The sequence below is a fragment of the Hemitrygon akajei genome, chromosome 28 (assembly GCF_048418815.1).
Source record: "Hemitrygon akajei chromosome 28, sHemAka1.3, whole genome shotgun sequence".
NCBI classification, from domain to species: Eukaryota; Metazoa; Chordata; class Chondrichthyes; order Myliobatiformes; family Dasyatidae; genus Hemitrygon; species Hemitrygon akajei.
In genome coordinates, this window is record NC_133151.1 from 12,304,889 (window position 1) to 12,329,649 (window position 24,761).

At 58.1% G+C, this 24,761-nt stretch overlaps 1 protein-coding gene across 1 annotated transcript; it reads left to right on the forward strand.

Moving 5' to 3' along the window:
• Window positions 1-425: 425 nt before the first annotated feature.
• Window positions 426-23,492, forward strand: LOC140717608 (uncharacterized). Its single transcript, XM_073031178.1, has 6 exons — window positions 426-477; window positions 2,990-3,530; window positions 6,046-6,213; window positions 9,357-9,456; window positions 13,451-13,588; window positions 22,672-23,492. Exons 1-6 carry the CDS (start codon window positions 426-428, stop codon window positions 22,819-22,821), a joined length of 1,149 nt encoding a protein of 382 aa, XP_072887279.1. The 3' UTR covers window positions 22,822-23,492.
• Window positions 23,493-24,761: the final 1,269 nt, after the last annotated feature.

The window sequence follows — 24,761 nt, forward strand, 5'->3', positions numbered from 1 at the left end:
TCGGTCCACGGGTCACACCTCTAGATCCATCACCAGCTGGGGGGGGGGTGTCCCCCAGCTCGTATCCCAGCACCATCGGTCCACGGGTCACACCTCTAGATCCATCACCAGCTGGGGGGGGCCCAGCTCGTATCCCAGCACCATCGGTCCACGGGTCACACCTCTAGATCCATCACCAGCTGGGGGGCCCCCAGCTCGTATCCCAGCACCATCGGTCCACGGGTCACACCTCTAGATCCACAGCCATCCGGAGGCTCGCTCAGCAGATTCTGTGACGGTCCTGGTGGCTCTTTTCTTTGCAGCCCCCGTAAGGCCAAGGACAGAGTAGGCTCTGCACAGAGACCAAAGCCCCTGCACCTCCATCTCTATAGGCCCACATTGTGCCCACCACCCCGGTCTCCGGCACTGCCCTACCAGGCTCTCCTATGTTCAAACGCCTCCTCATTCCGGGCTTCCCAAGGAACTGCCAGTTCTACCGTGAGCACCTCCTTTGACGTTTCTCAGAGAATGGCCATGCCAGGCCTCGGGGGGGTGATGAAGTCAGGGAACTTGCCCAGATCGACTTTCAGACGCGGTGGCGAGCAGGCCTGCTGACGCTGGGGTTGGCCTCCCGCTCTGAGCTTTCCCGGGTTGGCGGAAAGGGGCCTACCGCTGTCCAATGGCTGAGGCGGTACTTCCTGCAGCACCCGGTCGGCCGAGTTTATTTTTATTTCAGATTCCAAGTTGTCTGCATTCGTTCATTCCGTTTTCATGTTTTGAGACCAAACCCGCCTCATGATCTGCACAGCTTTCGGATGTGATGGGCTGTCCTCCCCACGCTTACAAGCACCACATCCTGCACCTTCGGTATTCCAGGGGCGAAAATTGCTCCCTCCCCACCCAATCCCATCCTCCCATCCTCACCAATCTGTCCACTCTACACCTCAATCTTGTAAGCCTCTAACAGATCTCCCCTCAGCCTCCGACGCTCCGGAGAAAACAACCCAAGTTTGCCCGGCCTCTCCTGATAGAACACGCCCTCTAAACCAGGCAGTATCCTGGTAAACCTCCTCTCCAAAGCCTCAACATCCTACCTTTAGTGGGCGTGACCAGAATAGGAACGCAACAGAGTCAAGGAAAGACCACACACAAAGACCGACCCCCACCTCCACCTCAACCACCAAAATCTACGTTGAGTACAATTTACAGTGGCAAATCAATTGACAACCCGCACGCCGTTGGGATAGAGGAAGGAGACGAGAGCACCCGAAAGAAACTCAAGCAGGTAGACCCGTTGGTGCTGGCTAGAAGGGCTGAATGGCCTACTCCTGCACCTACTGTCTATTGACCCTGCAAACTCCACACGAACAGCATCAGAGGTCCCGGTCGAACTGCGTCCTCCAGCCCACTGAACGTGCAGAGTATAAAACTGAACCTGTTAGCGACTTTTGCGCCGGGATATCCGCCAACCCCCTTTCCAATAAAACAATTCATACTTACAATATACTCTTGGCCGGCCGGTGGTGTCGTGGGATCGGCACTGGACTCCGAAGCAAGTGGTCCCGGGTTCGAATCCAGCCGTTGCCCCGGGACACTGGGGTCGAGTGTCAAGCTAGCAACTTGGCCTGATAAAAGACAGACAAAAAATGCCCGATGCGCCACAAGGCGCGGAAAGGACGAACAACAATTCATAAAATCCTCAGTGTATTTACAAGATTCAAACTAGCACCCTTGTCCAAGATGTTCTCCAGCCCTGAGACCTAAAGACGGGGGAGATTTCATAGAGGTATACAAAATTATGGGTGAATGCAAACAAGCTTTTTCCGGGTGGGATGACAACTAGGGGTCGTGGGTTAAGGGTGAAAGGTGAAAAGTTTAAGGGGGGAACATGAGGGGAAACTTCTTCACTCAGAGGGTGGGAGCAAGCCGCCAACGCAAGTGGTCCGCGCAAGCTCGATTTCCACGTTTAAGAGAGGTTGGAATAAGGGCATAGCTGGTAGGGGTATGGTCCCGGCACAGGTCGATGGAGTAAGCAGTTTAAATATGCATTTACAATATATTGATCATATCCATCACTGGATTTAGAAGATTCAAATTGGAACATTTAGTACTCTCTCCAGCTTCCAGTCTAGGGGTCCATGGATAAATTCCAGAGGGTCCGGGAACTTCGATGGGGGTGGGGGGGGGGGGGGAGTGCGTTTGTCTTTTTTCACTAACCACTAACGGAAATTTAGCATTTCCTTCAATTATGAATTAAAAATGCGTTTTGAGAGAATGATTTAGATGCATATCATATTTTTACTGAGTAATTTTATGTAATTAGTTTTGCTAAAACAAGTGTATGGGACATTGGAAAAAAATGTTGAATTTCCCCATGGGGATGAATAAAGTATCTATCTATCTAGGCACCAAACCGCAGTAGTATTAACAGTACCTGCGATTTTGTCACTTTTGCAATTCCTTGTATTAACTTTTCTGTATTGAAATGTTTCATTCTGAGAAGGGGTCCATAGGCTTCACCGGACTGTCAAAGGGGTCCGCGGCATAACAGAAAGGGTAAGAACCCCCTGCCTTAGACAATGAGGCAGACTGAGGCCACTCGGCCCGTCCAGTCTGTCATGACTGATCCATTATCCCTCTCAACCCCCGCCTTCTCCCGTGACCTTCGATGACCTTATTAATCAAAGTTCAAAGTAACTTTATACTCAATAAATCTCTGGAACCCATCAACCCCACGCTTTAAATATACCCGCTGACTTGAGTCTCCACAGCCGACCGTGGCAAGGTATTCCACAGATTCCCCCACCCTCTCCTGCGACCCAGGGACCGATTTCCAGGGAGGTTGGTGACCCGCTCCCCGAAGCAGATGGGGGGTGTCCCCACCCTTGGGTGCGCCCAGAGCTCGGGGGTGCAGTAGTGTTGCCCCAACCCAGAGAGAATGGGGATGGTGGGGGAAGGGGTAAGAGGGAGCTTTCCCGTGCACTAACTTGCTGCTCTGCCCTGGGACCAGGATCCGGGAGCGGAGCACCGGCCCCGACCTCCGCTCCATGTGGGACGGCTTCTCTGTCGATCGCTACGCCCCACGTGGTCGCCCCGGGCCCCCGCCACCCGCCCAGGAGGGGTGCTGCCCTCACGGACGGGGCTGCCGGACGCCTCGGACGCGCCCTGGGACGGGCGCCCATCCCCAGGAGCAGGAGTGAGCAGAACGTCCGAAGTCGGCAGCGCTCCTCCCTTCCGGAGCAGCCCCGCAGGAGCGGCAGAAGCGGGGCCGATGCCCGCCGCCCTCCCCGCTCCCGAGTGGGCGAGTCCGGCCGGGAGCCGCCACCGAGTGACGGCGTCGCGGTCGCCAAGGTAACCGGCCGGAAGCCGCCGCCGCCGGGGCGGCCGAAGCCCGAGCCGGCCGCCGCCTGTCGCCAGCTGGCGGAGCAGCAGCACCGCAGCGCGCTGAGCCGGGCGGCGGGCGGAGACACCAACCGGCGGCTGAGGAGGGCGGCCTGCGACGGGGAGGTGAAGGCGACCAAACTGGTGGAGCAGCGGCATGAACTGATCAGGTGAGCGCGCCCCATCCGATTGGCTCAGCCTCCTGTCAATCTCATCATTCACGCCCCTTTTCTTATATGTCATTGGTCCATTCTGGATCTCAATCACCACCAACTTGATTGGTTCACATCGCCGTCAATCTTACTAACACACCCCAGGTGCTGGAAAAACTCAGCAGGTCAGGCAGCATCTATGGAGAGGAGAGGGCCGAGACTTCATCAGGACTCCTTTATCAAAACAGAACAATACAGAAAAGTGCTGAACATACCCTGAGATATCTAACACTTCCCTCCAACATAGCCCTCAATCCGAGTTTCTCAAAATATCACTAGTGTTCCACACCCCTGTAGAAAAAATAACTACCTCTGAGGTGAGGTGAGGCCACAGCTGGAGTATTGTGTTCAGTTTTGGTCTCCAAATTTGAAGAAGGACATTCTTGCTATTGAGGGAGTGCAGCGTAGGTTCACGAGGTTGATTCCCCGGATGGCGGGACTGTCATATGTTGAAAGATTGGAGGCGACTGGGCTTGTATACACTGGAATTTAGAATGATGAGAGGGGATCTGATTGAAACATATAAGATTATTAAGGGATTGGACACGCTAGAGGCAGGAAACATGTTCCCGATGTTGGGGGAGTCCAGAACCAGAGGCCACAGTTTAAGAATAAGGGGTAGGCCATTTAGAACGGAGTTGAGGAAAAACTTTTTCACCCAGAGAGGTTGTGGATCTGTGGAATGCTCTGCCTCAGAAGGCAGTGGAGGCCAATTCTCTGGATGCTTTCAAGAAAGAGTTAGATAGAGCTCTTAAAGATAGCGGAGTCAAGGGATATGGGGAGAAGGCAGGAACGGGGTACAGATTGTGGATGATCAGCCATGATCACAGTGAATGGCAGTGCTGGCTCAAAGGGCCAAATGGCCTACTCCTGCACCTATTGTCTATTGCCTATTGACTGTGTGTCTACTGATGCCTCTGGACACATCTTCAGTGATGTTCCTGGAATCACTTTCAACATCATACACCCTCCTCCAGGTGACTCAGCTGGGTCTGATCAGACCCCAGCTTGTCTCTAGATGGCTAGCGACTTCTGACTCCATGACTCCCTTCCTTTGAGCCTCAGCCATCTTGAGGCCCTCTCTGCCACATCGGTGGTACTGCGGATGGCTCTCCTCTTCCTCTCTCCCTCGGTGCCCAAATTGCTGTAGGCTCTGGCTAAGGAGCGGGCTGCGAATCCCCTACAACCCGACTTCCACTGGGAGACACCTCACTCTCCATCCAGCCTGCTGGCAGCTGCTGACCATTCTTGCGTACTTAGAGAGCCTCTTCCAAGTGATCTTCCCATGGGACTGTCAGCTCCAGCAGGACCACCTGCCTCGTAGACCTCAGACACAATGCCAGACATTCCCTATACCTTAAAGTTATACCCCTCCGATTAGTCATTTCCGCACTGGGAAAAAGTCACTGGCAGTCCACTCCATTGATGTGTGCTGGTATTTACTGGGGGTCCCGGGGGGTGAGTCTGTATTTACTGGGGGTCCCGGGGGGTGAGTCCGTATTTGCAGGGAGTCCTGGGGGAAGAGTGCCCGCGTTTACAGGGGGGTCCCGGGGTGTGTGTCAATATCTACAGAGGATCCCGGGGAGTGTGTCGGTATTTACAGGGGGTCCTGGGGAGTGTGTCAGTATTTACAGGGGGTCCCGGGGGAGTGTATCGGTATTTACAGGGGGGTCGTAGGGAGTGTGTCTGTATTTACAGGGGGTCGTAGGGAGTGTGCCGGTATTTACAGTGGTTCCTGGGGTGGTGTGTCAATATTTACAGAGGATCCTGGGGAGCGTGTCGGTATTTACAGGGGGTCCCGGGGAGTGTGTCGGTATTTACAGGGGGGTCCCGGGGAGTGTGTCTGTATTTACAGTGGTTCCTGGGGTGTGTGTCAATATTTACAGAGGATCCTGGGGAGCGTGTCGGTATTTACAGGGGGTCCCGGGGAGTGTGTCGGTATTTACAGGGGGGTCCCGGGGAGTGTGTCTGTATTTACAGTGGTTCCTGGGGTGTGTGTCAATATTTACAGAGGATCCTGGGGAGCGTGTCGGTATTTACAGGGGGTCCCGGGGAGTGTGTCGGTATTTACAGGGGGTCCCGGGGAGTGTGTCTGTATTTACAGGGGGTCATAGGGAGTGTGTCTGTATTTACAGGGGGTCCCGGGGAGTGTGTCTGTATTTACAGGGGTTCGTAGGGAGTGTGTCAGTATTTACAGAGGATCCCGGGGAGTGTGTCGGTATTTACAGAGGATCCCGGGGAGTGTGTCTGTATTTACAGGGGGGTCCCGGGGAGTGTGTCAGTATTTACAGGGGGTCCCGGGGAGTGGTGTCGGTATTTACGGGGGGTCCCGGGGAGTGTGTCGGTATTTACGGGGGGTCCCGGGGAGTGTGTCGGATCCCCAGACTCAATCCCTGACTAACGAAGTCCGACACCCGAAATGCCTTCTGAGCACCCGTCTCTGAGACACTGTTCGGACTAACCTTAAACCCAGGAAGACCCTGATGGAGAAGCAGAGGCGGGAGCTGATGCAGACCAGCAGGATGGTGAACGACGGGCTGAAGAGGAGAAAGCTGGGCCGGCACATCGCAGCCCGTATCTGCCTGCACCAGCTGGAGCGGGACAGGAAGAGCCATGCCGGCCTCCGGCTGCAGAACCTGAGGTAGGGAGCAGCTCCGTCTCTCGGCCGTCCAGTGGGGGACAGACTCAGGGTCCTTCCAACAGGGTCCTTCCGTCTCTCGGCCGTCCAGTGGGGGACAGACTCAGGGTCCTTCCAACAGGGTCCTTCCGTCTCTCGGCCGTCCAGTGGGGGACAGACTCAGGGTCCTTCCAACAGGGTCCTTCCGTCTCTTGGCCGTCCAGTGGGGGACAGACTCAGGGTCCTTCCAACAGGGTCCTTCCGTCTCTCAGCCGTCCAGTGGGGGACAGACTCAGGGTCCTTCCAACAGGGTCCTTCCGTCTCTCGGCCGTCCAGTGGGGGACAGACTCAGGGTCCTTCCAACAGGGTCCTTCCGTCTCTTGGCCGTCCAGTGGGGGACAGACTCAGGGTCCTTCCGTCTCTCGGCCGTCCAGTGGGGACAGACTCAGGGTCCTTCCAACAGGGTCCTTCCGTCTCTCAGCCGTCCAGTGGGGGACAGACTCAGGGTCCTTCCAACAGGGTCCTTCCGTCTCTCGGCCGTCCAGTGGGGGACAGACTCAGGGTCCTTCCAACAGGGTCCTTCCGTCTCTTGGCCGTCCAGTGGGGGACAGACTCAGGGTCCTTCCGTCTCTCGGCCGTCCAGTGGGGGACAGACTCAGGGTCCTTCCAACAGGGTCCTTCCGTCTCTTGGCCGTCCAGTGGGGGACAGACTCAGGGTCCTTCCGTCTCTCGGCCGTCCAGTGGGGGACAGACTCAGGGTCCTTCCAACAGGGTCCTTCCGTCTCTCGGCCGTCCAGTGGGGGACAGACTCAGGGTCCTTCCAACAGGGTCCTTCCATCTCTTGGCCGTCCAGTGGGGGGACAGACTCAGGGTCCTTCCAACAGCCTGGGCATCGGGCAGGGGTCCCAGAGCGTGATCTCAGTTACAGACCCCACCCGCTGGAAGATGTGATCCGGTTAAGGATGCTTTAAAATCCCCTCACGCTGCCCAGCCGTAAACACGGTCACACTTTGAATGATCCATTGATACACGCACCGGGTACTCTCCCGTAAATACTGACACCCACTTCCCAGGACCCCTTGTAAATACAGCCACACTCCCCGGGACCCCCCGTAAATACTGACACACTCCCCGGGACCCCCCGTAAATACCGACACACTCCCCTGGACCCCCTGTAAATACTGACACACTCCCCAGGACCCACTGTAAATACCGACAAACTCCCCGGGACCCCCTGTAAATACAGACACACTCCCCGGGACCCCCTGTAGATACAGACACACTCCCCGGGACCCCCTGTAAATACAGACACACTCCCCGGGACCCCCTGTAAATACAGACACACTCCCCGGGACCCCCTGTGAATACAGACACACTCCCCGGGACCCCTGTAAATACAGACACACTCCCCGGGACCCCCTGTGAATACAGACACACTCCCCGGGACCCCTGTAAATACAGACACACTCCCCGGGACCCCCTGTAAATACCAACACACTCCCCACGACCCCCCGTAAATACCGACACACTCCCCGGGACCCCCTGTAAATACCAACACACTCCCCACGACCCCCCGTAAATACCGACACACTCCCCGGGACCCCCTGTAGATACAGACACACTCCCCGGGACCCCCTGTAAATACCAACACACTCCCCACGACCCCCCGTAAATACCGACACCACTCCCCTGGACCCCCCTGTAAATACCGACACACTCCCCTGGACCCCCCTGTAAATACCGACACACTCCCCGGGACCCCCTGTAGATACAGACACACTCCCCGGGACCCCCTGTAAATACCGACACACTCCCCGGGACCCCCTGTGAATACAGACACACTCCCCGGGACCCCCTGTAAATACAGACACACTCCCCGGGACCCCCTGTAAATACCAACACACTCCCCACGACCCCCCGTAAATACCGACACACTCCCCTGGACCCCCCTGTAAATACCGACACACTCCCCGGGACCCCCAGTAATTATCGACACACTCCCCTGGACCCCCTGTAAATACCGACACACACACCGGGACCCCTTGTAAATACAGACACACTCCCCGGGACCCCCTGTAAATACCGACACACTACCCGGAACCCCCTGTTAATACCGACACACTCCCCGGGACCCCATGTAAATACCAACACACTCCCCACGACCCCCCTGTAAATACTGACACACTCCCCGAGACCCCCTGTAAATACAGACACACTCCCCGAGACCCCCCGTAAATACCGACACACTCCCCGGGACCCCCCTGAAAATACAGACACACTCCCCGGGACCCCCTGAAAATACTGACACACTCCCCGAGACCCCCCGTAAATACCGACACACTCCCCGAGACCCCCTGTAAATACCGACACACTCCCTGGGTCCCCCTGTAAATACCGACACACTCTCTGGAACCCCCTGTAAATACTGACACACTCCCCGGGACCCCCTGTAAATACCAACACACTCCCCGGGACCCTCCTTTATATAGTGACACACTCCCCTGAACCCCCTATAAATACAGACACACTCGCCGGGACCCCCTGTAAATACTGACACACTCCCCGGGACCCCCTGAAAATACCGACACACTCCCCGGGACCCCCCCTTTATATAGTGACACACTCCCCTGAACCCCCTATAAATACCGACACACTCCCCAGGACCCCCCTGTAAATACTGACACAGTCCCCTGAACCCCCTATAAATACAGACACACTCCCCGGGACCCCCTGTAAATACTGACACACTCCCCGAGACCCTCTGTAAATACCAAAACACTCCCCGGGACCCCTGTAAATACCGACACACTCCCCAGGACCCCCCTGTAAATACCGACACACTCCCCGGGACCCCCTGTAAATACCGACACACTCCCCGGGACCCCCCTGTAAATACCGACACACTCCCCGGGACCCCCTGTAAATACAGACACACCCCAAGAGCCCCTGAAGACACCAGCACATTTCTAGACTCCCTGGTCCGTCACACTGAATAGGCACTGTTGCCTATTTATAAGAACAGAGGGAGCTGGCTCGTCCACATCCTCAGATATCTGGTGAACAATTCGTCTGACCTCTTTCCTCCCCCCCTTCACATGCGAGGGCTGGTTTGGCTGTTCTCTCCACCCGCGAATTAACCTCTGCCCCCTTGCCCCTTGCCCACACAGGTCTCGTACCCGGGAGCAGACCGCGCAGTACCACGCCGAACTCAGAGCAATGAAGGAGCGGGTGGCCAGCGCCCCGTACCTCTTCGAGCAGGTCACACAGGTGAGGGTCAGCCTGAGGCTCAGGTGAGGTGGGGTGGGGGGGGGCTTGTGGACACAGACAGCAGGGATCTTCCAGGTCCTGAGGCTGCCTGATAAATCCCGACACACTCCATGGGACACCTCTCACCTAATGTTACTGGCCGTGCCAGGTAGATGTGCAGTGAATCCGTAAGACCGTAAGCGATAGTATCAGAACACGGCCATTCAGCCCATCGAGCCTGAGCTACCATTCCATCATGGCCGAACCATTCACCAGCCCCGTGTTGCACAGAACCTGGCCGTGTTTTAAATCGTTTTAACGCAGGCTTAGTGATCAGAGTGGTGTCATCGACTGGTTTACCCCCCGTTCTCAAACCACAGGGCCTCTGTGTCATGGGGGTGGGGCATTGGGAGAGGACCCAAATGCACAGGCACTGAAGTACTATGAACTGGACTGGACTAGAGTCAGGGGCCGGGACAGGACACAGACTAGGAACTGGACTGGACTAGAGCCAGGGGCCGGGACAGGACACAGACTAGGAACTGGACTGGACTAGAGCCAGGGCCGGGACAGGGACACAGACTAGGGAACTTGGACTGGACTAGAGTCTGGGCCGGGACGGGACACAGACTAGGAACTGGACTGGACTAGAGCCAGGGCCGGGACAGGACACAGACTAGGAACTGGACTGGACCTAGAGTCTGGGCTGGGACAGGACACAGACTAGGAACTGGACTGGACTAGAGCCAGGCCCGGGACAGGACACAGACTAGGAACTGGACTGGACTAGAGTCTGGGCCGGGACAGGACACAGACTAGGAACTGGACTGGACTAGAGTCTGGGCCGGGACAGGACACAGACTAGGAACTGGACTGGACTAGAGCCAGGGCCGGGACAGGACACAGACTAGGAGCTGGGACAGGAACACAGACTTGGTCTGGGGACTTTTTCTAGGAAAGCAGGACCAGGACATGGAAGTGGGAACTAGGAGCCTGGGCTTGGACTCCGAGCCAGAGACTGGACAAGGACCCAGAATCTGGGTCTTGACTTGGGCTCGGACCCCGGAACTAGGCCAGGACATGACGTGACTACAGGACTGGATGAGGCTTGGCTACAGGACTGGACGAGGCACATGGACAGGACAAGAACCCGAAGACTTGACTCGATCTTGGGACACCTGAACACAGAGCCTTGGTCTTGAGAGAGACAGGAACACGGAGCCGGGATCCCTCCTTAGGAACAGGACTTGGGGTCGGGGCTCTACGCAGAGTCAGGTCCTCTACTAGGAGCAGGACGTAGGGTCAGGACTCGTACACAGAACACAGAGAAATGGTTTCCAACACAAGGTAGCAGCCAACAGCCAGACCTACCTAGCGAAGGCGTGGACACAGAGAGACAGTTCCAAACAACGATAGACAGTTCCTTACCTAGACACAGCAAGGCTCCGCAGTAGAACTTGACAGCAATACAGGCGAGGCTTCAGGAGGAAGGTGAAGGGAAGGGCCCAGCAAATTAAGCTATTTCCGCAGCCAGCCAAAATGAGAATCAGGTGCCTCAATTAGAGCACCCAACAGAACAAGGAAAACTGGAAAACCTGGAATAAGGAGCTATGGGCCGGACCATTGTTCATCTGGTCCAATGGACCGAATGCAGACTTCATGGACCGGACCATGACACTCTGGGCAGTGACTGATTAACCCCTCTCTAACCTAGTAGTCAATAGATGGTGGAGAGAATGGAGAGAATGGAGAGAGAGAGAGAGAGAGAGAGAGAGAGAGGAGAGAGAGAGAGAGAGAGAGAGAGAGAGAGAGAGGGATAAATAGAGCTTGAGAGGGAGAGAGAGAATGTGAATGTGTGTGTGAGAGAGAGAGAGAGATTGAGAAAGTGGTGGAGTGCCATCTCTATCAGCACAGGAGAACCCCTGCTGTCCTCTCTTTACACCTACGACCGTGCGGGCTGAACATAGCTCCAACGCCGTGTACAAGTTTGCTGACGACTCCACTGTTGCGGGCCGAATCCAAGGTGGTGATGAATCAGCGCACAGGAGGGAGATTGCAAAATCTGGCCGAGTGGTGTCATAACAACAACCCCTCGCTCAATGTCAGCGAGACCAAGGATTGGAGACCTCAGGAGAGGGAAACCAGTTCCAGAGGTTCTCATCGGGGGATCAGGGGTGGGGAGGGTCGGCAACTTTAAATTCCTGGTTTTTACTATTTCAGAGGACCCGTCCTGGGCCCAGCACGTGAGTGCAATTGTGAAGAAAGCCTCTACTTCCTCAGGAGTCTGCGGAGATTCAGCAGGACATCCAAAACTTTGACAAGCTTCTGTAGGTGTGTGGTGGGGCATGTATTGGCCGGCTGCATCACGGCCTGGTATGGAAACACCAATGCCCTTTGAATGGAAAATCTTACAAAAGGTAGTGGATTCGACCCAGTCCATCACGGGTAAAACCCTCCCAACCATTGAGCACATCGACATGAAACGTCGCCGTAGAAAAGCAGCGTCCATCATCAGAGACCCTCACCACCCAGGCCGTGCTCTCTTCTCACTGCTGCCATCAGGTAGAAGGTACAGGGGCCTCAAGACTCACACCACCAGGTTCAGGAACAGTTACTACCCCTCGACCATCAGGTAGAAGGCACAGGAGCCTCAGGGCCCACACCACCAGGTTCAGGAACAGTTACTACCCCTCAACCATCAGGTAGAAGGTACAGGAGCCTCAGGACCCACACCACCAGGTTCAGGAACAGTTACTACCCCTCAACCATCAGGTAGAAGGCACAGGAGCCTCAGGACCCACACCACCAGGTTCAGGAACAGTTACTACCCCTCAACCATCAGGTAGAAGGCACAGGAGCCTCAGGACCCACACCACCAGGTTCAGGAAGAGTTACTACCCCTCAACCATCAGGAAGGAGGTACAGGAGCCTCAAGACTCACACCACCAGGTTCAGGAACAGTTACCACCCCTCAACCATCAGGCTCCTGAACAAAAGGGGATAACTACACTTGCCCATCATTGAGATGTTCCCACAACCAGCGATCTCACTTTAAGGACTCTTTATCTCATGCTCTCGTTATTTATTGCTATTTATTTATATTTTCATTTGCACAGTTTGTTGTCTCCTGCACTCTGGCTGATCTTTCACTGATCCCGTTTACAGTTACTGTTCTATAGATTTGCTGAGGATGCTCGCAGGGAAATGAATCTCGGGGTTGTATGTGGGTGACGTGTACGTAGTCCGATAATAAAGTTTACTTTGAACTTTGAGAGGTCAGGGTGGGAACCCCGAAGCCGATCACCCAGACCGCAGAGACGGCATCTCAGGCGCGGTGGAGCAGCGGGGTTCCGGCCAGGACTGGAACCCGGGGAGACCCCCCCCACCCCGCCCCACACCTCCCGTTAAGGGCGAGGCCACTGCCTTGGTCCCAAGAAAGAGCCGCAAAGATTGGGCAGAGAGCTGTTCAGGGAACGGGGTCACCGGTGAGGAGATTCTCCGGACCGTTGCTGGCTGGACACGCGGTGACGGTGAGTCGGAATGAAACCTCCGGCCAGACAGCGTCTGCAGAGAGAGAAACAGAGCGGACGGAGCAGATGATGGGGCGGGCGGGGGGGGTATTCGCCGAGCTACGAGCCTCGAGGTTTGTCTCCGGAAGGGCCCGGTAGGAGGACCTTCTCTACGGGGGATCATACGAACCGTCCGCTCCAGCGAAGTAGATTTCACCTTCACGAAAATGCTCCCAGAACTGCCTCACGGTAGCGCGGTGTTTAGGGCAACGCTGTTTGCAGTGCGAGCGACCCGGGTTCAGTTCCCGCCGCTGTCTGTAGGGAGTTTCTAAACCGTGAATGGTTTCCTCCAGGTGCTCCCACGCTCTGAGGATGTACAGACGGGCTATAGCAGGGTTAACGGGTTTAACGGGGTGGCGCGGGCTCGTTCGGGAAGGGCCCGTCACCCTTGTGAGATGGTGCCAAAACCGACCCTGACCATCGCGCTCCTCTCCTTTCCGCCACAGAACAGCATCCGCGGGACCGTCGACCGCCTCTTCTCCAGGGTCCTGCGGAGGCTACAGCTGGACGAAGAGCTGGTGCTCGAACTCTGTACAGCGGGGCGGGCGGGGCGACCTGGAGGGCGAGTCGGAGGCCGGCAGCTGGTGAGTGAGGCTGGGAGGAGGCACCGGACACCGGGGCAGTGAGTTTGGCTAAAGCCCAACCCCCTGACGAGAGCCTGGCTGATTTCCCTCTCCTCTAACCCAGGGGTGACCGGGCAGCAATGGGGAGCAGGAACCCTAGCTGATTAACCTGTTGGAGTTCTTTGAGGAGATTAGAAGTAGGATAGATAAAGGGGATACAGTGGATGTTGTATATTTGGACTTTCAGACAAGGTGCCACACATGAGGCTGCTTACCAGGTTAAGAGCCCATGGTATTACAGGAAAGTTACTAACATGGTTAGAGCATTGGCTGATTGGTAGGAGGCAGCGAGTGGGAAGAAAAGGATCCTTTTCTGGTTGGCTGCCAGTGACTAGTGGTGTTCAGCAGGGGTTGGTGTTGGGACCACTTCTTTTTATACTGTATATAAATGATTTAGATGATGGAATGGATGGCTTTGTTGCCAAGTTTGCAGATGATAAGATTGGTGGAGGGGCAGGTAGTGTTGAGGAAACAGGTAGGATGCAGAAGGACTCAGACAGATTAGGAGAATGGGCAAGAAAGTGGCAAATGAAATACAATGTTGGGAAATGCACGGTCATGCACTTTGGTCGTAGAAATAAATGTGCGGACTATTTTCTAAACAGGGAGAAAATCCAAAAATCTGAGATACAAAGGGACTGGGGAGTCCTTGTGCAGAACACCCTAAAGGTTAACTTGTAGGTTCAGTCGATAGTGAGGAAGGCAAATGCCATGTTAGCATTCATTTCAAGAGGTCTAGAATACAAGAGCAGGGATGTGATACTGAGGCTTTATAAGACACTGGTGAGGCCTCACCTTGAGTACTGTGAACAGTTTTAGGCCGCTCATCTTAGAAAAGATGTGCTGGCATTGGAGAGGGGCCAGAGGAGGTTCACAAGGATGATTCCGGGAATGAAAGGGTTATCAGACGAGGAACGTTTGATGGCTCTGGGTCTGTACTCGCTGGAATTCAGAAAGATGGGGGGGGGGGGGGAATCTCATTGAAACCTTTCGAATATTGAAAGGCCTAGACAGAGTAGATGTGGAAAGGATGTAAGACAAGAGGGCACAGCCTCAGGATAGAGGGGCACCCTTTTAAAACAGGGATGCGGAGAAATTTCTTTAACCAAAGGACGGTGGATTTGTTGAATTTGTGACGGGGAGCAGGACCCCTGGCTGATTCCCCCTCTCTCTAACCCAGGGGTGACTGGTCAGTGACGGGGAGCAGGACCCCTGGCTGATTCCCCCTCTCTCTAACCCAGGGGGTGACCGGTCAGTGACGGGGAGCAGGACCCCTGGCTGATTCCCCCCTCTCTCTAACCCAGGGGTGACCGGTCAGTGACGGGGAGCAGGACCCCTGGCTGATTCCCCCTCTCTCTAACCCAGGGGTGACCGGTCAGTGACGGGGAGCAGGACCCCTGGCTGATTCCCCCCTCTCTCTAACCCAGGGGTGACCGGTCAGTGACGGAGAGCAGGACCCCTGGCTGATTCCCTCTCTCTCTAACCCAGGGGTGACCGGTCAGTGACGGGGAGCAGGAACCCTGGCTGATTCCCCCCTCTCTCTAACCCAGGGGTGACCGGTCAGTGACGGTGAGCAGGAACCCGGGCTGATTCCCCCTCTCTCTAACCCAGGGGTGACCGGTCAGTGACGGGGAGCAGGACCCCTGACTGATTCCCCCCTCTCTCTAACCCAGGGGTGACCGGTCAGTGACGGGGAGCAGGAACCGTGGCTGATTCTCCCCTCTCTCTAACCCAGGGGTGACCGGGCAGTGACGGGGAGCAGGACCCCAGGCTGATTCCCCCTCTCTCTAACCCAGGGGTGACCGGTCAGTGACGGGGAGCAGGACCCCTGGCTGATTCCCCCCTCTCTCTGACCCAGGGGTGACCGGTCAGTGACGGGGAGCAGGACCCCTGGCTGATTCCCCCCACTCTCTGACCCAGGGGTGACCGGTCAGTGACGGGGAGCAGGACCCCTGGCTGATTCCCCCTCTCTCTGACCCAGGGGTAACCGGTCAGTGACGGGGAGCAGGAACCGTGGCTGATTCCCCCTCTCTCTAACCCAGGGGTGACCGGTCAGTGACGGGGAGCAGGAACCGTGGCTGATTCTCCCCTCTCTCTAACCCAGGGGTGACCGGGCAGTGACGGGGAGCAGGACCCCAGGCTGATTCCCCCTCTCTCTAACCCAGGGGTGACCGGTCAGTGACGGGGAGCAGGACCCCTGGCTGATTCCCCCCTCTCTCTGACCCAGGGGTGACCGGTCAGTGACGGGGAGCAGGACCCCTGGCTGATTCCCCCCACTCTCTGACCCAGGGGTGACCGGTCAGTGACGGGGAGCAGGACCCCTGGCTGATTCCCCCTCTCTCTGACCCAGGGGTAACCGGTCAGTGACGGGGAGCAGGAACCCGGGCTGATTACCCCTCTCTCTAACCCAGGGGTGACCGGTCAGTGACGGGGAGCAGGAAACCTGGCTGATTCCCCCTCTCTCTGACCCAGGGGTGACCGGTCAGTGACGGGGAGCAGGACCCCTGGCTGATTCTCCCCTCTCTCTAACCCAGGGGTGACCGGTCAGTGATGGGGAGCAGGAACCCTGGCTGATTCCCTCTCTCTCTGACCCAGGGGTGACCGGTCAGTGACGGGGAGCAGGACCCCTGACTGATTCCCCCTCTCTCTAACACAGGGGTCACCGGGCAGTGACGGGGAGCGGGACCCCTGGCTGATTCCCCCCTCTCTCTAACCCAGGGGTCACCGGTCAGTGACGGGGAGCGGGACCCCTGGCTGATTCCCCCTCTCTCTAACCCAGGGGTCACCGGGCAGTGACGGGGAGCGGGACCCCTGGCTGATTCCCCCTCTCTCTAACCCAGGGGTCACCGGTCAGTGACGGGGAGCAGGACCCCTGGCTGATTCCCCCCTCTCTCTAACCCAGGGGTCACCGGTCAGTGACGGGGAGCAGGACCCCTGACTGATTCCCCCTCTCTCTAACCCAGGGGTGACCGGTCAGTGACGGGGAGCAGGACCCCTGGCCGATTCCCCCTCTCTCTAACCCAGGGGTGACCGGTCAGTGATGGGGAGCAGGAACCGTGGCCGATTCCCCCTCTCTCTAACCCAGGGGTGACCGGTCAGTGACGGTGAGCAGGACCCCTGGCTGATTCCCCCCTCTCTCTAACCCAGGGGTGACCAGGCAGTGACAGGGAGCAGGACCCCTGGCTGATTCCCCCCTCTCTCTAACCCAGGGGTGACCGGTCAGTGACGGGGAGCAGGACCCCTGGCTGATTACCCCTCTCTCTAACCCAGGGGTGACCGGTCAGTGACGGGGAGCAGGACCCCTGGCCGATTCCCCCTCTCTCTAACCCAGGGGTGACCGGTCAGTGATGGGGAGCAGGAACCGTGGCCGATTCCCCCTCTCTCTAACCCAGGGGTGACCGGTCAGTGACGGTGAGCAGGACCCCTGGCTGATTACCCCTCTCTCTAACCCAGGGGTGACCAGGCAGTGACAGGGAGCAGGACCCCTGGCTGATTCCCCCCTCTCTCTAACCCAGGGGTGACCGGTCAGTGACGGGGAGCAGGACCCCTGGCTGATTACCCCTCTCTCTAACCCAGGGGTGACCGGTCAGTGACGGGGAGCAGGACCCCTGGCTGATTCCCACCTCTCTCTAACCCAGGGGTGACCGGTCAGTGACGGGGAGCAGGACCCCTGGCTGATTACCCCTCTCTCTAACCCAGGGGTGACCGGTCAGTGACGGGGAGCAGGACCCCTGGCTGATTCCCCCCTCTCTCTAACCCAGGGGTGACCGGTCAGTGATGGGGAGCTGGACCCCTGGCTGATTCTCCCCTCTCTCTAACCCAGGGGTGACCGGTCAGTGACGGGATGCAGGACCCCTGACTGATTCCCCCTCTCTCTGACCCAGGGGTGACCGGTCAGCGACGGGGAGCAGGACCCCTGACTGATTCCCCCTCTCTCTGACCCAGGGGTGACCGGTCAGCGACGGGGAGCAGGACCCCTGGCTGATTACCCCTCTCTCTAACCCAGGGGTGACTGGTCAGTGACGGGGAGCAGGACCCCTGGCTGATTCCCCCCTCTCTCTAACCCAGGGGTGACCGGTCAGTGACGGGGAGCAGGACCCCTGGCTGATTCCCCCTCTCTCTAACCCAGGGGTGACCGGTCAGTGACGGGGAGCAGGACCCCTGGCTGATTCCCCCTCTCTCTAACCCAGGGGTGACCGGTCAGTGACGGGGAGCAGGACCCCTGGCTGATTCCCTCTCTCTCTAACCCAGGGGTGACCGGTCAGTGACGGGGAGCAGGACCCCTGGCTGATTCCCTCCTCTCTCTAACCCAGGGGTGACCGGTCAGTGACGGTGAGCAGGAACCCGGGCTGATTCCCCCTCTCTCTAACCCAGGGGTGACCGGTCAGTGACGGGGAGCAGGAACCGTGGCTGATTCTCCCCTCTCTCTAACCCAGGGGTGACCGGGGCAGTGACGGGGAGCAGGACCCCAGGCTGATTCCCCCTCTCTCTAACCCAGGGGTGACCGGTCAGTGACGGGGAGCAGGACCCCTGGCTGATTCCCCCCCTCTCTCTGACCCAGGGGTGACCGGTCAGTGACGGTGAGCAGGACCCCTGGCTGATTCCCCCCTCTCTCTGACCCAGGGGTGACCGGTCAGTGACGGGGAGCAGGACCCCTAGCTGATTCCCCCCTCTCTCTGACCCAGGGGTGACCGGTCAGTGACGGGGAGCAGGAACCGTGGCCGATTCCCCCTCTCTCTAAACCAGGGGTGACCGGTCAGTGACGGGGAGCAGGACCCCTGGCCGATTCCCCCCACTCTCTAACCCAGGGGTGACCGGTCAGTGACGGGGAGCAGGACCCCTGGCTGATTCCCCCCTCTCTCTAACCCAGGGGTGACCGGTCAGTGATGGGGAGCTGGACCCCTGGCTGATTCTCCCCTCTCTCTAACCCAGGGGTGACCGGTCAGTGACGGGAAGCAGGACCCCTGACTGATTCCCCCTCTCTCTGACCCAGGGGTGACCGGTCAGTGACGGGGAGCAGGACCCCTGGCTGATTACCCCTCTCTCTAACCCAGGGGTGACCGGTCAGTGACGGGGAGCAGGACCCCTGGCTGATTACCCCTCTCTCTAACCCAGGGGTGACCGGCCAGTGACGGGGAGCAGGACCCCTGGCTGATTCCCCCCTCTCTCTAACCCAGGGGTGACCGGTCAGTGATGGGGAGCAGGACCCCTGGCTGATTCCCCCCTCTCTCTAACCCAGGGGTGACCGGTCAGTGACGGGGAGCAGGACCCCTGGCTGATTCCCCCCTCTCTCTAACCCAGGGGTGACCGGTCAGTGATGGGGAGCTGGACCCCTGGCTGATTCTCCCCTCTCTCTAACCCAGGGGTGACCGGTCAGTGACGGGAAGCAGGACCCCTGACTGATTCCCCCTCTCTCTGACCCAGGGGTGACCGGTCAGTGACGGGGAGCAGGACCCCTGGCTGATTACCCCTCTCTCTAACCCAGGGGTGACCGGTCAGTGACGGGGAGCAGGACCCCTGGCTGATTACCCCTCTCTCTAACCCAGGGGTGACCGGTCAGTGACGGGGAGCAGGACCCCTGGCTGATTCCCCCCTCTCTCTAACCCAGGGGTGACCGGTCAGTGATGGGGAGCTGGACCCCTGGCTGATTTTCCCCTCTCTCTAACCCAGGGGTGACCGGTCAGTGACGGGAAGCAGGACCCCTGACTGATTCCCCCTCTCTCTGACCCAGGGGTGACCGGTCAGTGACGGGGAGCAGGACCCCTGGCTGATTACCCCTCTCTCTAACCCAGGGGTGACTGGTCAGTGACGGGGAGCAGGACCCCTGGCTGATTCCCCCTCTCTCTAACCCAGGGGTGACCGGTCAGTGACGGGGAGCAGGACCCCTGGCTGATTCCCCCCTCTCTCTAACCCAGGGGTGACCGGTCAGTGACGGGGAGCAGGACCCCTGGCTGATTCCCCCTCTCTCTAACCCAGGGGTGACCGGTCAGTGACGGGGAGCAGGACCCCTGGCTGATTCCCCCTCTCTCTAACCCAGGGGGTGACCGGTCAGTGACGGGGAGCAGGAACCCGGGCTGATTCCCCCTCTCTCTAACCCAGGGGTGACCGGTCAGTGACGGGGAGCAGGAACCGTGGCTGATTCTCCCCTCTCTCTAACCCAGGGGTGACCGGGGCAGTGACGGGGAGCAGGACCCCAGGCTGATTCCCCCTCTCTCTAACCCAGGGGTGACCGGTCAGTGACGGGGAGCAGGACCCCTGGCTGATTCCCCCCTCTCTCTGACCCAGGGGTGACCGGTCAGTGACGGGGAGCAGGACCCCAGGCTGATTCCCCCCTCTCTCTGACCCAGGGGTGACCGGTCAGTGACGGGGAGCAGGACCCCTGGCTGATTCCCCCTCTCTCTGACCCAGGGGTAACCGGTCAGTGACGGGGAGCAGGAACCCGGGCTGATTACCCCTCTCTCTAACCCAGGGGTGACCGGTCAGTGACGGGGAGCAGGAACCCTGGCTGATTCCCCCTCTCTCTGACCCAGGGGTGACCGGTCAGTGACGGGGAGCAGGACCCCTGGCTGATTCTCCCCTCTCTCTAACCCAGGGGTGACCGGTCAGTGGCGGGGAGCAGGAACCCTGGCTGATTCCCCCTCTCTCTAACCCAGGGGTGACCGGTCAGTGACGGGGAGCAGGAACCCTGGCTGATTCTCCCCTCTCTCTAACCCAGGGGTGACCGGTCAGTGATGGGGAGCAGGAACCCTGGCTGATTCCCTCTCTCTCTGACCCAGGGGTGACCGGTCAGTGACGGGGAGCAGGACCCCTGGCTGATTCTCCCCTCTCTCTAACCCAGGGGTGACCGGTCAGTGATGGGGAGCAGGAACCCTGGCTGATTCCCTCTCTCTCTGACCCAGGGGTGACCGGTCAGTGACGGGGAGCAGGACCCCTGACTGATTCCCCCTCTCTCTAACCCAGGGGTCACCGGGCAGTGACGGGGAGCGGGACCCCTGGCTGATTCCCCCCTCTCTCTAACCCAGGGGTCACCGGTCAGTGATGGGGAGCAGGACCCCTGGCTGATTCCCCCCTCTCTCTAACCCAGGGGTCACCGGTCAGTGACGGGGAGCAGGACCCCTGGCTGATTCCCCCTCTCTCTAACCCAGGGGTGACCGGTCAGTGACGGGGAGCAGGACCCCTGACTGATTCCCCCTCTCTCTAACCCAGGGGTGACCGGTCAGTGACGGGGAGCAGGACCCCTGGCCGATTCCCCCTCTCTCTAACCCAGGGGTGACCGGTCAGTGACGGGGAGCAGGAACCGTGGCCGATTCCCCCTCTCTCTAACCCAGGGGTGACCAGTCAGTGACGGGGAGCAGGAACCGTGGCCGATTCCCCCTCTCTCTAACCCAGGGGTGACCGGTCAGTGACGGGGAGCTGGACCCCTGGCCGATTCCCCCTCTCTCTAACCCAGGGGTGACCGGTCAGTGACGGGGAGCGGGAACCCAGGCCGATTTGCCCCTCTCTCTAACCCAGGGGTGACCAGGCAGTGACGGGGAGCTGGACCCCTGACTGATTCCCCCTCTCTCTAACCCAGGGGTGACCGGTCAGTGACGGGGAGCGGGAACCCAGGCCAATTCGCCCCTCTCTCTAACCCAGGGGTGACCGGTCAGTGACGGGGAGCGGGAACCCAGGCCGATTCGCCCCTCTCTCTAACCCAGGGGTGACCGGGCAGTGACGGGGAGCAGGAACCCTGACTGATTCCCTACATAGAACAGAAATGTTCCTGTGTAGTTTGCCAGCGAGTCGGTGTATGGTTGTGTGTTTCAGCCCTCAGCGTGCGCTGTCGGTGTACGGTTGTGTGTTTCAGCCATCAGCGTGCGCTGTCGGTGTACGGTTGTGTGTTTCAGCCCTCAGCGTGCGCTGTCGGTGTACGGTTGTGTGTTTCAGCCCTCAGCGTGCACTGTCGGTGTACGGTTGTGCGTTTCAGCCCTCAGCGTGCGCTGTCGGTGTGTGGTTGTGCGTTTCAGCCCTCAGCGTGCGCTGTCGGTGTACGGTTGTGCGTTTCAGCCCTCAGCGTGCGCTGTCGGTGTACGGTTGTGTGTTTCAGCCATCACCGTGCGCTGTCGGTGTGTGGTTGTGTGTTTCAGCCCTCAGCGTGCGCTCTCGGTGTGTGGTTGTGTGTTTCAGCCCTCAGCGTGCGCTGTCGGTGTATGGTTGTGTGTTTCAGCCCTCAGCGTGCGCTGTCGGTGTATGGTTGTCTGTTTCAGCCCTCAGCGTGCGCTGTCGGTGTATGGTTGTCTGTTTCAGCCCTCAGCGTGCGCTGTCGGTGTGTGGTTGTGTGTTTCAGCCCTCAGCGTGCGCTCTCGGTGTGTGGTTGTGTGTTTCAGCCCTCAGCGTGCGCTGTCGGTGTGTGGTTGTGTGTTTCAGCCCTCAGCGTGCGCTGTCGGTGTGTGGTTGTGTGTTTCAGCCCTCAGCGTGCGCTGTCGGTGTGTGGTTGTGTGTTTCAGCCCTCAGCGTGCGCTGTCGGTGTATGGTTGTGTGTTTCAGCCCTCAGCGTGCGCTGTCGGTGTGTGGTTGTGTGTTTCAGCCATCATCGTGCACTCTCGGTGTGTGGTTGTGTGTTTCAGCCCTCAGCGTGCGCTGTCGGTGTATGGTTGTGTGTTTCAGCCCTCAGCGTGCGCTGTCGGTGTATGGTTGTCTGTTTCAGCCCTCAGCGTGCGCTGTCGGTGTGTGGTTGTGTGTTTCAGCCCTCAGCGTGCACTCTCGGTGTGTGGTTGTGTGTTTCAGCCCTCAGCGTGCGCTGTCGGTGTATGGTTGTGTGTTTCAGCCCTCAGCGTGCGCTGTCGGTGTATGGTTGTCTGTTTCAGCCCTCAGCGTGCGCTGTCGGTGTATGGTTGTCTGTTTCAGCCCTCAGCGTGCGCTGTCGGTGTATGCCTGTGTTGCTGCACGTGTTGGCGTCGATGTGTGTTGGGTGGTGAGGTGCGGGCCTACGCCATGGGCCGTCTCAGTGTGTGAGCCCGCGGGGCTCTGTTCTTCCTGTCGTGTGACCGGCAGTTTCTGTACAGGGACGCCGCCGCACGCCCTCTGACCAGCGACGACGATTGGTGCCCGTTACACGAGGATCCCGGCCGCGAGTGCGGGTACGCGGACTGCGCTGGGAGACCCGACTCTGTGTGTGTGTGTGGGCAAGAGTGAGCGAGCGGATATCGCAATAAATAAACCGTTCTACAACACCTTCTGATGACACCAAATTGCAATGGACGGGGTTCCGATTATCAATAGTCCTCGCTTTCAAAATGCTTGCATCAATCAGCCTCTCCAATCGTGTTGCTCCCCACCCCCTCTCCCCGTCGCCATGCTCCTCTCTCCTCCTCCTCCTACCACCTCTCCCCTGTTGCCACTGTGGGGGTATCCAGAACTAGAGGGCTCAGCCTCAACATTGAGGGGCGACCCTTTAGAACAGAGGTAAGGAAGATTTTTTTAGCCAGAGAGTAGTGAATCTGTGGAACGCTCTGCCACAGACTGCAGTGGAGGGCGAGTCCGTGGGTGTATTTAAGGTGGAAGTTGATCGTTTCCTGATCGGTTGGGGCATTAAAGGATATGGCGAGAAGGCAGGTGTATGGAGTTGAGTGGGATCCAGGATCAGCCATGATGAGATGGCAGAGCAGACTCGATGGGCTGAATGGCCTAATTCTGCTCCTGTGTCTTATGGTCTTACAGTCCCGGCAGTGCCCGGAGGGAGCGACAGCCTGCGGCAGTTCCCAGGAACTCCCCCGTGCCCTGTCCACGGGGCCGGCGCTGTTCCCCACTCCTCTGATAATTCTGCCTCTGGCTCACCCACCAGATCACACCAGCCGTTCCCTCTGAGTCCTCCCACCGGCTATCTTTCCACCCCACCCACCCCCCCGAACCCTTCCGTTCATCCAGAGCCGGGGTGGGAGTGGGGGGGGTGCACAACAGCAGCGCTGTAACCCGGCGGTCCGCACAGCGTTTTACAGAACAGGTGACGCAGGTTCAATCCCCGGCGCCGCCTGTGAGGAGTTTACACGCTCGCCCCGTGACCTCCTGGGTTTCCTCCGGGCGCTCCTGTTTTCTCCCACAGCCCAAAAGACTTACCTAGTTACTTGTTACCTAGTAGATAGGTTAATTGGTCATTGACCCCCTCCAAAGAAAAACTGAGTTTAAGTGATCAGTGGGCCATTGAAGGTTGGCAGGGACTCCGTGTGGTTTAGGGTAACCGGCGCAGGAACAGTAGCTCCCGGGGAGTAACGTCCCCTCTGTATTTCCGGTACCAGGACACTGGATAACAGTAGCTCCCGGGGAGACATCCCCTCTGTATTTCCGGGTACCGGACACTGGATAACAGTAGCTCCCGGGGGAGACATCCCCTCTGTATTTCCGGTACCGGACACTGGTATAACAGTAGCTCCCGGGGAGAACGTCCCCTCTGTATTTCTGGTACTGGATGCTGAAGAGAGAGAGAGAGAGAGAGAGGGGGAGGGGGGGAGAGGGGAGAGGAGAGGGAGAGGGAGAGGGAGAGGGAGAGGGGAGAGGGAGAGGGAGAGGGAGAGGGAGAGGGAGAGAGAGAGAGAGAGAGAGAGAGAGAGAGAGAGAGAGAGAGCGAGAGAGAGAGAGACTGACCCCGACTGACCGAGCTTGAGGTCCGAAGGAGGCAGCTGTGGCGAGAACCGTCAATTCTTGTTGACGTCGTTGGAACATTTTTTCAAGCTTTTTCAACCAAGTGCAAGTCCAGAAGCAGATGAGACCTTCGGGTGATCTAATGAGGGTCGAGACGTATCCTTTCAACCGGATGTGAAATTAATCTGAGTGGTGTTTATAGACAGTTGATTTGAAATGAAGACAGGTGGGAAAAAGTTTTCCGAAACGCCTAAGTTTGTTTGACAGTCCTGACCAAGGGTCTCGGCCCGAAACATTGCTCGTTTCCCGGCAATGCTACCCGACCTGCTGAGTTCCTCCAGCGTGTTGTACGCATTGATTTGACTCTAGCGTCTGTCTGCAGTGTGGCCATGTGTTAAGTTTGTCTTTGTTGTCCTGGTTCCTCTCTTGGCTGTTACGCTGTGTGTACTTCAGGGAGCAGTTCTGCAAGAACAGTCAGCCTGTGTGGGTTATTATCGAAGCTAAGGGACGATGAGGA

Excerpts from the sequence above, each read along its gene's own strand:
- LOC140717608 (XM_073031178.1), top strand. The coding sequence starts at position 426 with ATGTTCAAACGCCTCCTCATTCCGGGCTTCCCAAGGAACTGCCAGTTC. Across the intron at positions 6,214-9,356 it reads CTCCGGCTGCAGAACCTGAG|GTCTCGTACCCGGGAGCAGA; the intron begins GTAGGGAGCAGC and ends TTGCCCACACAG. Across the intron at positions 13,589-22,671 it reads GAGTCGGAGGCCGGCAGCTG|GGACGCCGCCGCACGCCCTC; the intron begins GTGAGTGAGGCT and ends GTTTCTGTACAG.